At 44.9% G+C, this 12,653-nt stretch overlaps 1 protein-coding gene across 2 annotated transcripts in view; it reads left to right on the top strand.

Annotated features, from left to right (window-relative positions):
• The first annotated feature begins 17 nt into the window (after nucleotides 1–17).
• Nucleotides 18–12,653, top strand: part of ESYT3 (extended synaptotagmin 3) — a 39,498-nt gene continuing 26,862 nt past the window's right edge. The window contains exon 1 of one of the 2 annotated variants that reach the window (XM_085067018.1): nucleotides 18–93. Coding sequence is in view for 1 of the 2 variants with exons in the window: in XM_085067017.1 (XP_084923143.1) it covers nucleotides 7,732–8,001 (270 nt within the window). In the remaining variant the exon portion in view is untranslated. Of the gene's footprint in view, nucleotides 94–7,662; nucleotides 8,002–12,653 lie in introns of those variants that run through there. The other variant, XM_085067017.1, reaches the window with a different exon arrangement.

The raw sequence follows: 12,653 nt of genomic DNA, 5'->3' as shown, positions 1-12,653 counted from the left end.
AAATAATTAACCTTTCTCTTTTCTGTATCAACAGGCTTTTCTGTAGGCAACTACTGAACTCAAGCCCATAAGAGAGTGGAAAGTGATTGGAAGGTAAGGGAAAGAACCTGGAGCAATAATACCTCTCAAAAATAAATCCTTTAGTGAAAGACCACCAAACTCCCACAGAGAAACAAACAAGAGCAAAATGCCTGTTTATAATGATAATTTTATGTTCTTCTAGCTGCAGAGAATTTATACTCTCTAGAAAAGTAAAATAGAGGCTGGAAAGCTGAGTTTACACTGAGCTAAGGAGAACACCAGGAAAGCAGGCCTGTTTTACCAATGTTCAGAAAAGAGCAGACATATGCTTTCTGCTTTTTTTTTTTTTTTTCCCTCAGCTGAAGTGCTGAGTAACCAGAATTATATTTTCCATATCTTTGAGAGCACTTCTGTTCACACCTTTACCATAAAAATGCTGTTCCTGGAAAAGTAGATCGCTCCCAGCCATGCATGCTCCCAGTATGTCTTCTTTTGTGCTATTTCTTCAACACTACATAAAGCTGAAGGTTTAACAGATGACTCAGTTTTGAATCCAAAGGCAGCAATCACATCCAAAGTTTGTCTTCAGTGATTTTGATTTGTACCCACCAAGATTTTTTGCCATAAATATTTCAAGTCTAAAACAAGCAGCTATAGTTGAACAGTAATCTCTAGTAAGAACTTTTTGCTGATGATTAATACAGTGCTGGATATGGTGTCTGTGCTGTTGTCACCATTAAAATATCTATGTAAGTCTTAGCTGAATTCAGGACTGCTGACACTTAAACAGATGTCAGGATCTCAGTCCCAGCCAGCAGAGGCCACTAAGAGATTGTAGGAAGAGCTGTACAAGACCCTGGAGGCCTTTTAGTTCATCATGCTCACTGCTAAAGAGATAGTAGCTGGGACGTGGATCAGGATTTTCCCTAGAAAGAAGGAATCTTTGGAGGGTTTTTCAAACTTTCCAAGATTTTTTAAATAACCTTTGGATGAATACTGCTTTTGCTGCTGGTCTGCTCTCTGTGTGGGCTGGTACTTGCCAGCAATGAGCTGGCGCAGGTGCAGAAGGAAAAACTCTTCATACAAAGAGGTCCAAGATACTCTTTTCTTGTGCCCAGTGCTGTGGAGGGCTTTGTGACTACACTGTGCACTTTGGTACAGCTTGCTGAAGCCAGATTCTCAGCTTGCATGTGCCAGGGTTTAATGGTCAAGCTGAGATGTCACCTGCTATCCCCTTTGGATGGACAGTACTAAAAACTCAGCTGTAGCCCATGAGGCCCAGCTGTAGCCCATGAGGCCCAGCCCATGAGGTCTGTGTCACAGGGATGCAATGAAATCGCTGAGGTTGGCTTTGAATCTGCTGAGTTTACTGTAATCTCATATTCCTGTTGACTGGGATTTTGTCTGAGTGGCAGCATTAGCTTATTCCCAAGATGTCTTCTTCCCTCAAGTTTTTCTCAGTCCCTTTGGTTTTTATAAATCCCACCTAATATCATCACATCTTTTCCCAGTCACAGAAATCCATAATTTTGTGCCTGACCTCATTCAGTTCTAGTATACCCATTGTCGTAAAAGAAGAAGCATTGGGTAAAGAAAGCCAATTCTGGCTTGGTAGCCTACTTCCATGGTACTGTGCAATTCTTTATGTCTCGAACTTGTTTGTGTGCTGCAACTGCTCATAAGCTAAGAAAAACAATCTGAAAATTTATGCAGTACATGTCTTGAAGTGCAAAACTCTGGCCCACAGGAGTTCTACCTGCTCAGAGGTTTCACACATTACTGAATTCAGCACTGATTCTGCCGTGACCAGGCTTTCCGTTGACCTTTCTGGAGCTTTGAAGGCAGCACTTATCCAAATTCAGGTCCTCATTTTAGATCACCAGCTCTGTGCTGAAACCTTGCCCTGGAAACAGGTGGTAGAGCTCTTCAGAGGGAGGTCCTCAGTCAGGCCATGTGTGTTTCCCTGTCCTCAAAGAAAAGGCTAAACTCACTAAGCAGAAACCCAGCAGGAGCTGGGAGGTGCAGCCTCACAGGGAGGCAAGATGCTGTCATTGCTCTTCTGCAATAAGTTGGCCCAAGGAAAGAGGCTTTTGACTGGATTGCCAGCCCTGTGCCAGCCTGCTGTGCCATTGAGAACTGTGCCTGTGCTGTCCTTGGCAGCCCACACTCTGAGTGGGAGATGGCAGGTAGGTGTTCCTGTGTCAGGATCCATTACAATGAAGGGATGTTGAGCAGGCAGAACTGCCAGCAGCATTCCTCACAGTTTCCCATGCATTGCCCCTGTTGCTACTCTGTAGGTGTGAATGTGATCTGTGGCCCTTGCTGTGTCAAGCACAGACCACACACATGGAGAGTCCTCTGACAAATCTGAACTTTCAATGCATTTTAAAGGTGCTGTTATGTCTAAATCCTTCAGGGAGCAGACAGGAGCAGAAAGTGTCAGGTTTTACCTCCTTTTTTCAGTCTGGGGAGAAAAAGTACCAGATAATGTATCCATTACTTCTTCAAAGCCTGAGTGCAAAAAACACTAGTGGAAGAGGTATGGTGTTATTAGGGAAAGAATAGAATCACAGAATCACTTAGATTGGAAAAGACCTCTAGGATCATTGAGTCCAGTCAGTAGCCCAGTGCTGCTGAGCCTACCAGCAGCCATGTCCCAAAGTGCCACATCTACACATCTTTTAAACACCTCCAGGGATGGTGACTCAGCCACTTCCTTGGGCAGCTTGTTCCAGTGCTTGAGAACCTCTTCTGTGAAGAAAATTTTTCAAAAATACAATTTAAAGCCCCCCTGGCATAACTTGCTGAATAAATTCATGTTATAACAATGGCAAAATTTAAACCAAACAGATTTAATAGCCTTTGCTTCTGAGGTTGAAATGTATAGTACAATAATAGAAATTGTATTTGGCAAACACTTTAAAAAAACAATCTGAAGTTTCTCTGGCTCATTGCAGCTCTCTGCTGATTCTGCTATATTTAAAATATAGTCTAATTTCAGCAAGACTTGATTTTCCTGGTGGGAATTTATTTTTCCTCAATCCAGATTATGAATGCTATGATGTTCAGCAGGTGGCACCAGCTGCCCGCGGCCAGCGCTGGCTCCAGGATGACACCAAGGTGTGCTCAATTGCCTTGAGTGAAAATCTGAGTGGTACCCAGAGCCAAGGAAGTGACAGCTCCAACTCACAGGCTGCCTCCAGCAGCCAGGGATAATGCCCTCCTCACTATAAGGGAAGTTTATTTTTTCCCTCTCTCTGATGCCATCATATCTTGTGCTTGTATTATTTCACATTATTGTTTGTCACCTCTGCAGTTACATAATTTGTGTATTTTGTATACAAGACATAGCTTTTCTCAGTGTTTTGCTAACCCTGCTGTCCAATGCCAGAGCAGTGTGGGATTTGCTAGCAGGAAGGGCAAGGCTGGGCAAGGAGCAGTGGGCCACACCAACTTCTCACCTCCTGTGGTGGACACTCTGCATCCTCCTGCACTGCCCTCACATTAATGGCTCTGCTGTAGAAGAGCAAGTAGATGTGTGAAATAAATTGCTCTTACTGGTTTTGTTATCTTGCCAAAAGTCCCAGCTCTTCAGTGCCTCTCTACTGCCCGCTGTACAAAAGCAGTGAAGAGCCATCAGCCAGGCAGACACAAGGCACAGTACGGGGGAGTGAGCACAGAGCAGAGCCCTTAAAGGCAAGGGTCATGGACTCCCAGACTGGCTTTGTACGTATTCCCAACAAAAGCCCTGGGCTTGCTGTCTTCTGCACGCAATTAGTTTTCATCAGAAGAAATTCATTAGCTTTACCCATCCAGACCAGCTTTATCGATAATACCAGTTAGTTCTAGATTTGTTGGGTTTTTTTTTAATGCCAAAGGGATTATTCCCAAAACACGACAAACATACCTAATTATTTTCATAACCAAATTACAAATGTCCAGCCAGAATAATATCCCTGGCTGAACACGGTAACCCAGACTCTTTTGAGTTGCCCAACTTGTATGTCATTTCTGGACAGAACCAGCCAGAATGAAGGAGCCATAGCTTTCCCTGGAGAAATGCACTCCAGACTTGCTTGAGCACAGACTACAAGGCTTTTGCCCCATGATAGGCAGGGTCTGGATTTGGCTTTGCTTGACAGGGTGAACAGTTCATGGACGGAGAGTATGAAATTAAGCAATAATGCTTTGTCAAGTGGCTGGGAGTGCCAAAAGGGACAATAGCTTTAATCAGGTCTTGATGCAGAAATCATTCTGTTAATGCAAGGAGTAAGGTTTTAGCCTTACATAAGTGTTTTATATTTTGCTGTGGAGGCACAGAGAAAAGACATTATACACCTCTAACATTTGCTAACACTAAAGAGAGAATTTTACAGCGGTCACAAACCCTGAAGCCACAAGAAAGTTAAATTAGAAAGTCATTTTCAGTCAATCCTTTGATAGGTTGTTGGTATGCACTTCAGTTGATTCTTCAGGTTAATTCCTGTGCATGTTCTCTGTAGTTAAAAAGCGTTGGCAGTTTTTCATAACTCCCCACCTTTAAAATGGGTTGCCTTAGTTACCATGGCCAGCTTGAGAGATAGCAAATTTAGTACTAATACATTTTCAAATCTCTGCAGTTTCTGTAAAAGCTCTGTGTCATATTCAGCTACAAGATATACTTTTATCATAGTGTTAATAAGCATAGTGGTCATGCCTAATCAAGTTAAATAAGGAGAGAAGATTGTCACAGGCCAGAACTATAGCCTTGGGTCATTACCTTAGTGACTGTCCTGTGACTATTAGGTGAAACAGATTGTGGAATTCCCCTGTAACTGGAAATAAGGTTGGCTTCAAGGGGCTCAGATGTCTGGTGCTCGGAAGCAGCCTGCTGCAGTCAAGGTCATACTTTCCCCAGGAGGAAATTGATAAGTCTGAAGATGTCTTCTTGATTGGTGATTCAGTATTTCCTCTGTCACTTCAGAAAATCAGAGAAACCAGTTTCTATTTTAAAAATTATTTTTACGGGGTAAGTACTGTCCATGATAAATAGAGTTAACAGTGGTATCAAAGGCAGTTTATCTTGGTCTCAGCACAGTATTTGGTTTGAGAACACCTCTCTGTGTAACCTGATGTGATAAAAGTAATTTTTCACCTCTACTCTTTTTCTTTTGTTAATATTTTAAAGATTTTAATAAGATGAGCTAAAGCTTAGTGGCACTTTATGTTATTTGTGTAATTGTTTAAAGTTCCTGAAACCCCTTTAATTACAGAAAGATACTTTCTCTTCACGACATAAAGAACTGGCAGTAAAGGAGCAAGCAGTGCCTGAGAAAGTGTGGCTATTTCCAAGCGCAGGGTCTTAGGGGACAGTGGAGGAAAGCACTTGGAGTTCTGCTTTCGTGGAAGCATCTCCTTCTCTAAAGAACAGGTGTGGGCTGTGCTGCAGGACTGGAAGTGCTCTGATCATTTGTACAGAGGTAGTGTTCTTACTGTCCTTAAACCTCAGCCTAGGGTTTTGTGGTCAGCTGAGTGAAGAATAAGAAACCAAAAATTGTGGTTTATTTATGAAGTTAGCCAGTATGTACTTCACTGCAGCTCCACTGTTTTTCCTGCTCAATGAACTGACACTTGTTGATGGTTCTAAACTTCATGGCTCTGAGTTTGAGCTAAGTATATCAGACTCAGTAAGAGTAGTAATGTGAAGGAAGAAACACTGAATCTACCTTTTATAGCTTCTCCCAGTAGCAAAAGCAACCTTGTAAGTTTTCAGATCACTAGAAGAGCCCAGTTTTTCTCAGAAGCTTCTGTTTTTCTGAAAGGTGGGGCTGAATCTATCCTTACGAAGTTTCACCCCATGGCTGCAATGACATACTGGATGTGTTTTACAAAGCTTTAAATGACAGTGGGGACAAAGAAGTAACAAGTCAGCCTCAGTCTTTGGTCTCAGGACAAAACCAGGTGTGTTTTGTGCATGTAGACTTATCTCCTGACACATGTAACTGTGCAAACTAACCACTGTGTGGTTTTTGATGTGTGGTATCAGGAGGGCAGGTACTACTTCAGCTTCTGTTGGTTTCTGGACTTTTTTTCACAGCTTTAAAAATAGAAATGCCCTCTGGGGTCAGCCCACTGGTCCACTTGCTCCCAGTGGTGTTGCTGCTTAGGGAGAGGGCATGGGCCCAGGCATTTTCTAAAGCCCTTTCCCCCCCAGCCTCCCCAGCTGTTGTGTCCATGATGTAAGGGAGTACATTTATGGGCCTTTTCCTTGAGAATGTAACTTATCCATTTTTGAACCTGTTGATACTATGTCTCTTGCAGCCTTCTGCATGTTCTAGAGGTTTATGGCCCACTGCGTATTGAAGTACTTCCTTAAATGTGTTTTGTAATGATTTATCATTGCAACATCCCTAGGAAGAAGAGCATAGTCATCCTCATTCGACAGCAGGGAAAGATTAGGAGGGCTGTTTCCAAAAGCACCTGTTAATAGATGTCTCATGCATGAGTTTGTCTAATGTGAGGCATTTGAGTTTTCAGATGCCTGAACTGATTTCTATCCCAGAGCAGTCATGTGCAATGATTAACAAACAAATGAGGATCACTTGTGGTGTTGTTTGATTTATTGGCTGACCCATAATTAAATACTAATTCCATAGCAAAGCAGAAGCCAAACCTAGTTCTCCCAGTCACAGTCAACTTCTTTTTCTTGGAGGTTTTCATCTGGCTCATCACTGGTTATCTTGTGCAGCCAATATCAAAAAGGGGCCACAATAAAAGCTGGCATTATTCACCAATGTTCCGGACTTATCCACTGAACAAAGAGTGACATTTTCCTGATCCAGGGAAAGCTGCAGTGGAAAACACAGTGCAGAGCTGTACAATTACAGCCTGTCTGTTAAGGCATGTACAGAAAGGTATAGAATTAGTATTGCTAGAGGGGAAAGCATCTCAAAAAGTGTCTTATGGTTCCTTAGAAAACATGTCTTATGAGGAATGGCTGAGGGGGATGGGTTTATTCAGTCTAGAGTAGATTTAGTGGGGACCTCATTGCTCTCTACATCTACCTGACAGGGGGTTATAGTGAGCTGGGGGTCAGTCTCCTACTGTACCTGCAGTGAGAGGCCTACAGGACAATGGCCTCAAGCTGAGGCAAGTGATATTCAGATTGGATGTTAGAAAAAATGTTTTCACTGTTAGGGTGGTCAGGCATTGGAATAAGTTTCCCAGGGGGTGGTGGAATTACCATTCATTGAGGTGTTTTAGAAGCATTTGGTTCTGGTGCTGAGTGATGTGGTCTAGGGGTGAGAGTGTTGGACTGATGGTTGGAGTTGTTGATCTTAAAATTCTCTTCCAGCCTTGATGATTCTATGATTCAATGATACGATGATTATCGGTATTTCAGAATCTAAACTCCCACAACATCCCCATCAAAATCAAAAGAGGACGGGAAGAAAGCGCCACAGAAGTAGCAAAACAGCAAGTGTCCAGAACCAGCAGGCTGTGTGTGCCCCATGTCCCTCCACACCCAGCCGCGATGATGGGTCACAGGGGGACTGTACCGCCGCCGGAGAGCGGAGCGCCCCGGGGTACCGGGCTGGCCGGGAGGGCGGCGCGGCGGGCGGGGCGGGGCGGTGGCAGCGGCGGCGGGGCCGGGCGGGCGGAGGAGCCGCGGCGGTGGCGGCGCGGGGCTGGCGCACTCGGCGGGGGCGACCCTGGGCTCGGGCTGTCGCCATGCACCGCGCGGCCACCCCGCGCCCCTCCGCGCTGCCGCGCCTGCTGCTCTCGTCCGCGGCGCGGGCGCTGCTCTGGCTCGGCCCCGTCTACCTGGCGGGGTACCTGGGGCTGAGCGGCAGCTGGGTGCTGCTGGCGCTGGCGCTGTGGCTCTGCTGGGGACTCAACCGCCGGGGGAAGCGCGACCGCCTGGCCGCCGCCTTCGCGCTGCTGGAGGACGAGCGGGAGGCGGTGTGCCGGGGCCTGGCCGCTCGGCACCTGCCGGCGTGGGTGAGTGAGGGAGGGAGGCAGTGAGGACCGCGGGACTCTGCCCCGCATCCCCCGGCAGCGGGGATGCTGCGCGTCCCGGCGGTTCCGGGCGGCGAGAGCAGTGCAGAGAGCGGGGTGTCCCGGAGCGAGGGGTGCCAGTGATGCCGTGGGCCGAGCTGTAGCGTCTTTGATTTTGAAATCTTGCTCAGTAAAGCGAGGATTAAACTGGAAGTTGTCTTAGCCCAGGAGATGTGCTGTAAGTCGGTGCGTAAAAAAGACTGATGTATCGCCAGAGAAACCTTCCTGCACATATGTGTTGTTGCATTGCAGGTATTTTGCTGTTGAGGATACTTATTTTAGACTTTCTCATCCAGCAGATTTTCTCCCCTTTAGTGTCATTTGAAAACAAACAAAATTATATAAACATAGTCTTCTCTTCCTGCTAAAACCCAAATATTTAATTTTAAGGAGCCATCTCTGGATGGTACGGAAGGCCAACTCCTGTTTGTTGTTCCCATTTGTTTCTAGTCACTCTACGTTTTAAAGTGAAGAATCTAGAATATCTACCTGCACATTTTATTCTATGTCTTGGGTTATTTATTGGGCAGCTGTGGTTGGCTAATGAAAAGATGATGAGGTGTTAGGATGTTTCTTTCTTTCATCATCCCTTGCTTTAAAAATCTGTCTGGGACTGGTAGGGAAATGCTTTTTTTTTAAGAAAGAGAATATCAAAGAGTTCTGTCTGTAAAGAGTGTTGCACAGAGACATTTATAGCCGGCAAACTTTTATATAGCCTACAGCACTTGGCTCTCCTTAATTCTGTGGGAAATGAAGGCAGTTCTGAGGAGTGAGGCCAGGGTCTCCTGGCAGAGCTAGTGCAGCTCCCTGCACATGTTCCCTGCCGCCAGGCACAGAAGTCTGTCTCTGAATGAGGTTTCTGCTTGTTTGTATTGACAGCGTAAAAAAAAACAGTTCAGGGCATTAATGAGTGTGGTGGTGTCAGCTCTTGCCCTGATGCTGTGAGAGCAGTGTTGTGTTTTATCCTCAAGTGCCCTGAATCATTGTAACCAGAAACTGAGCCTCTTAGTCACTGTTGAAAAATCAGACTCCCCCCCCTCAGTGCACACAAATTCAAAAAGTTCCATTAGATTTTTGATTGAAAGTTTCAGGCTTCATTAGTGTGGGAACAGGTGGTCCATTATTGATTGCCCTGTATTTGGCCTTCACAAGGCTGCACAGAGAGTACTGTCTGCCCCAAACACAGGAGAGGTTTGGATAAATGGGGAGACTCCAGCAGAGGCCACAGAGATGGTCAGGAGCTCGAGCATCTGGTGTCTGACAGATCTGGGGTTGTTCAGCCTCCTTCAGGAGAAGGGAAGGTTTAAGGGGTATCTCATCTCTCTCTCCCACTGCCCAGCATGTGCTCATAGAGATGGTAGAGTCAGTCTTTCCAGAAGTCTGATCCCTGACTTGAGAATTCTTGGAACTTGCTGGCAGGATGTAGGCCCTAATGATAAAGGGGCTGCATGGTGTGCTTTTAGTTTTATCTGTATTGCCATTTCCTTTCCTTTTGTGTGTTGGTAACTTTTGTTCTTCATCAGTTGGATGTTTGCTTCCACACTACACTTGTACTTGATACCTCAGTTTTAATTTTCCTTCCATCCCCATCCTCTGTTTGATGTACTTCTTCCATGTGCCAATCTTGAAGGCTGATTTTCACCTGATGTCTATTCAGTTTATTCTTTGTGGTGTTTTCTTTTTTATCTTTCATTTTTGCCTTTCAGTGTTCATGGGCCTTCAGTTGGGAGCTCTAAAAATGTCCATTGAGTTCTTCTCTCCTGTCATGCAGAGGTGGGAGTAGGAATACAATTCAAGCTAAGGGGAGCATGGCTTGGATTTGCCATGTTGTAATCCTAGGAAAGGTTCTGAAGGTGTGAAGTGATGGCGGTGTCTTGGAATTCATAAATCTTTGTCTCTTCATGTGCTCTGTAATAAAATGAGGGGAATCCATCCAGTGGAGAGTTAAGACCAATCAGTGATTGTGCTGTTGGTTAAAAAATTATTCTCCCAAAGAAATCACTTCTTTAAGTTGGCTCAGGTTCTGTTCAGTCCTGGTATCAGTTGTTAGTGATATTCAGAGTGCAGCCTTTCCTTTGGGGGGAATGCTGGGAGGGCTTCCCTAATCTACTCAACCATCTGTTTTGGGGAAATTGCAGGGTTGTTTTGCAGCACCAGTTTCTTGGCTGAAACCAGCCAGTGAGTTTGGAATAGAAGCATTCCTGTGCTAGACAGTGTACGTGGGCAGGCTGTGCTTCCTCAGGAAACCAGGCTAGAAATCTGCTCATGACAAGTACATCAGATCCATGTCTTGGAGAGGTGAGACCTGACTTCAGCCTGTGCAGACTTTAGCATGACTGCTGTACAAGCAAGCAGTGCATAGAGCAGAGGTATCCAGGCTTCCACCTTCATTCCAACACCTGGGGTTATGGTGACAGCTCCATGTTGCTTCTGCCACTTGTTAGCTGGCTGCACGTGACAGAATCCGAGTATGCTGTGTTTCTTCCTGATGTTAAACTCCTTTTACCAGGAGAAATACAACTGGGTACAGAACTGTCCTTTTAAAATGTTGCCTTCTAATTCCTTGTCCATGCAAAAGCCTCGTTTACACTTTCTTCCCCCTCCTGTACGATTAGCTAAAAACCTTGTCAGTTAAAAAAACCAGACAAACGAAACACAAAAATCCCCAACAAAACTGATAAAACCCAAACAAACAGAAAACCAAAGCAAACCCTGATGGATGGATAGATTGCTGTGTTGTATTTGAACAGAATGGTGCTGTTGTGTCAGACATGGGATTTGTTATTGCTGTGATCCTTGGTGTAGCTTGCTCCAGGGCAAGGTGGAGTCATGCAGAATTTGCACATTTTTTTTACTTGCTAGTAATTGCTCTTTACTTAGTGTTTTTGATCTTCAAAGCTCTTTTCAAATGCTAAGTAATTTTTACTGCATTCCTTAAACTTTGGCAAGAGGTATGCCTGCTTTTGTAGATGGGTTAAACTGATTCTGATAGTGGGACTTGCCCAAGGCTACAGGATTAAATCTTACTCTGTGTTACTATTAATTTTGGCAGCTCTTGGTGTCTGGTTCTCGGCTTAGTAGGAAGGGTTTTGGCCATCTCTTACCTGTGCTGTACTGATAACAAACTTGGGGCACGACCTTTCTGGCAGGGCTCTCACCAGTAGCAAGGGCCAGAAGTGAGTCTGAAATCCAGAGCCCATGGTTCAAAAGCATGGAACTGCAGATGGTTTTATTTTCAAAACATATTAGGACACAGTAAATTCTTGGAATGAGTGGTTGGGTCAAGAGAGAGCTTGGTGGTGTCACTGGGCTGAGCTAGCCATGTGACATGCTAGCTAGCAGGACATGCATGTTATGGGGATACCCCGTGGGTAGGAAAGGATTTGCTCAGAGCTCATGTCTTACTGCACAGTGGATAATGTTTTTGCGACAACTGGATAACAAACTCTGCTTCCTCTGCAGAACTGCTCATTTAGTTGATACCATTGAGGGGAGCTGAACTTTGGTATTGGGAACCCACTGAAATTTGGTGGCCTGTCATAAAGGGCAGAAAGCTGGATTTCATCAGAGACATGTAATCAGCCAGTTTCTGTGATGTGCACCTCTGCAAGCCCAGTTGTGTCAGCCCAGCAGCCCCTGGTGGTCTTTGGTCCCAGCCTTTGAGCTCCAGCAATGCCATTCCTTCTGTCTCAGAGGAAACTGAGGCAGTGAGTACCTGGGTAGGAGCTGGGTTGCAGACACCTCAACGAGGGGGTGTAGGTGGGTGGAAATGTACCACAAATGTCTGCTATCACAGTATCTGAGGTGTGACACACTGCACTGTGATTCATTGCAGTGTCTATTGGAGTTTGCTGTTGGCTGTCTGGTTCAGGTGTCTGTGGCTCAAATAGAAAATTCAATTTTGCTTTTTCTTAAGGTTGGTCTATGTACAGCCTCCTTCTCATGGTTTTTGCTTATTTCCTGATGCTCCTTTGTGCTGTTTCAATTCTCTGGGAGCCTTGGCTCTAGTGAATAATCCCAGACAACTTTAATGGTTTATGATGCCCCACATTTCTCCCCTGCAATTATGGGCTGTGACTTTCTCACTGGGAAGGGGTAGCCTAACTGTTGTCATGTTCTTCCTTTTGAGTCAAATCCCTCTCCTGTCTATAAGGTTTTTTGAAGAACAAACTCATCATCCTACTTCTATCCCTGCTCTATCCTTTCTACAGCTGATCCAGAGCTGTGGCACAAATGCTGCAGGATGTTGGCACTTGGCAATTGCATCAGGGATGGGAACCCAGGGTTTATATGCCCTGGTGGAGGACCTTTAGGTGGAAGATGAAAGGCTGGCAGGTGAAGTGGAGGTTCTCTGATTCTGTGAATTTACAGTGCTTTTGTGAATTTACAGCATTTTACAGTGCTGCCTCACTGTAAAATGTCAGCAGCAGTTTACCTGTGTTGATTGTCCCTTCTGGTGCTGAGTTTTTGCTTTATCGTGCAAATAGACCTGGGTAGGCTGACATTTCAGTGAACTTCTATTGTCTTATTTAATGGAAATGTTGCTATTTAGAGCATCAAAAGAAATTGCTTGTAAAGAAGATGGTAATATTACT

Source organism: Lichenostomus cassidix, chromosome 7 (assembly GCF_008360975.1).
Source record: "Lichenostomus cassidix isolate B80296 chromosome 7, HeHo_3.0, whole genome shotgun sequence".
Lineage (NCBI taxonomy): Eukaryota > Metazoa > Chordata > Aves > Passeriformes > Meliphagidae > Lichenostomus > Lichenostomus cassidix.
The sequence above is the reverse complement of the archived record's forward strand: the minus strand, read 5'-3'. Positions and strand labels throughout refer to the sequence as shown.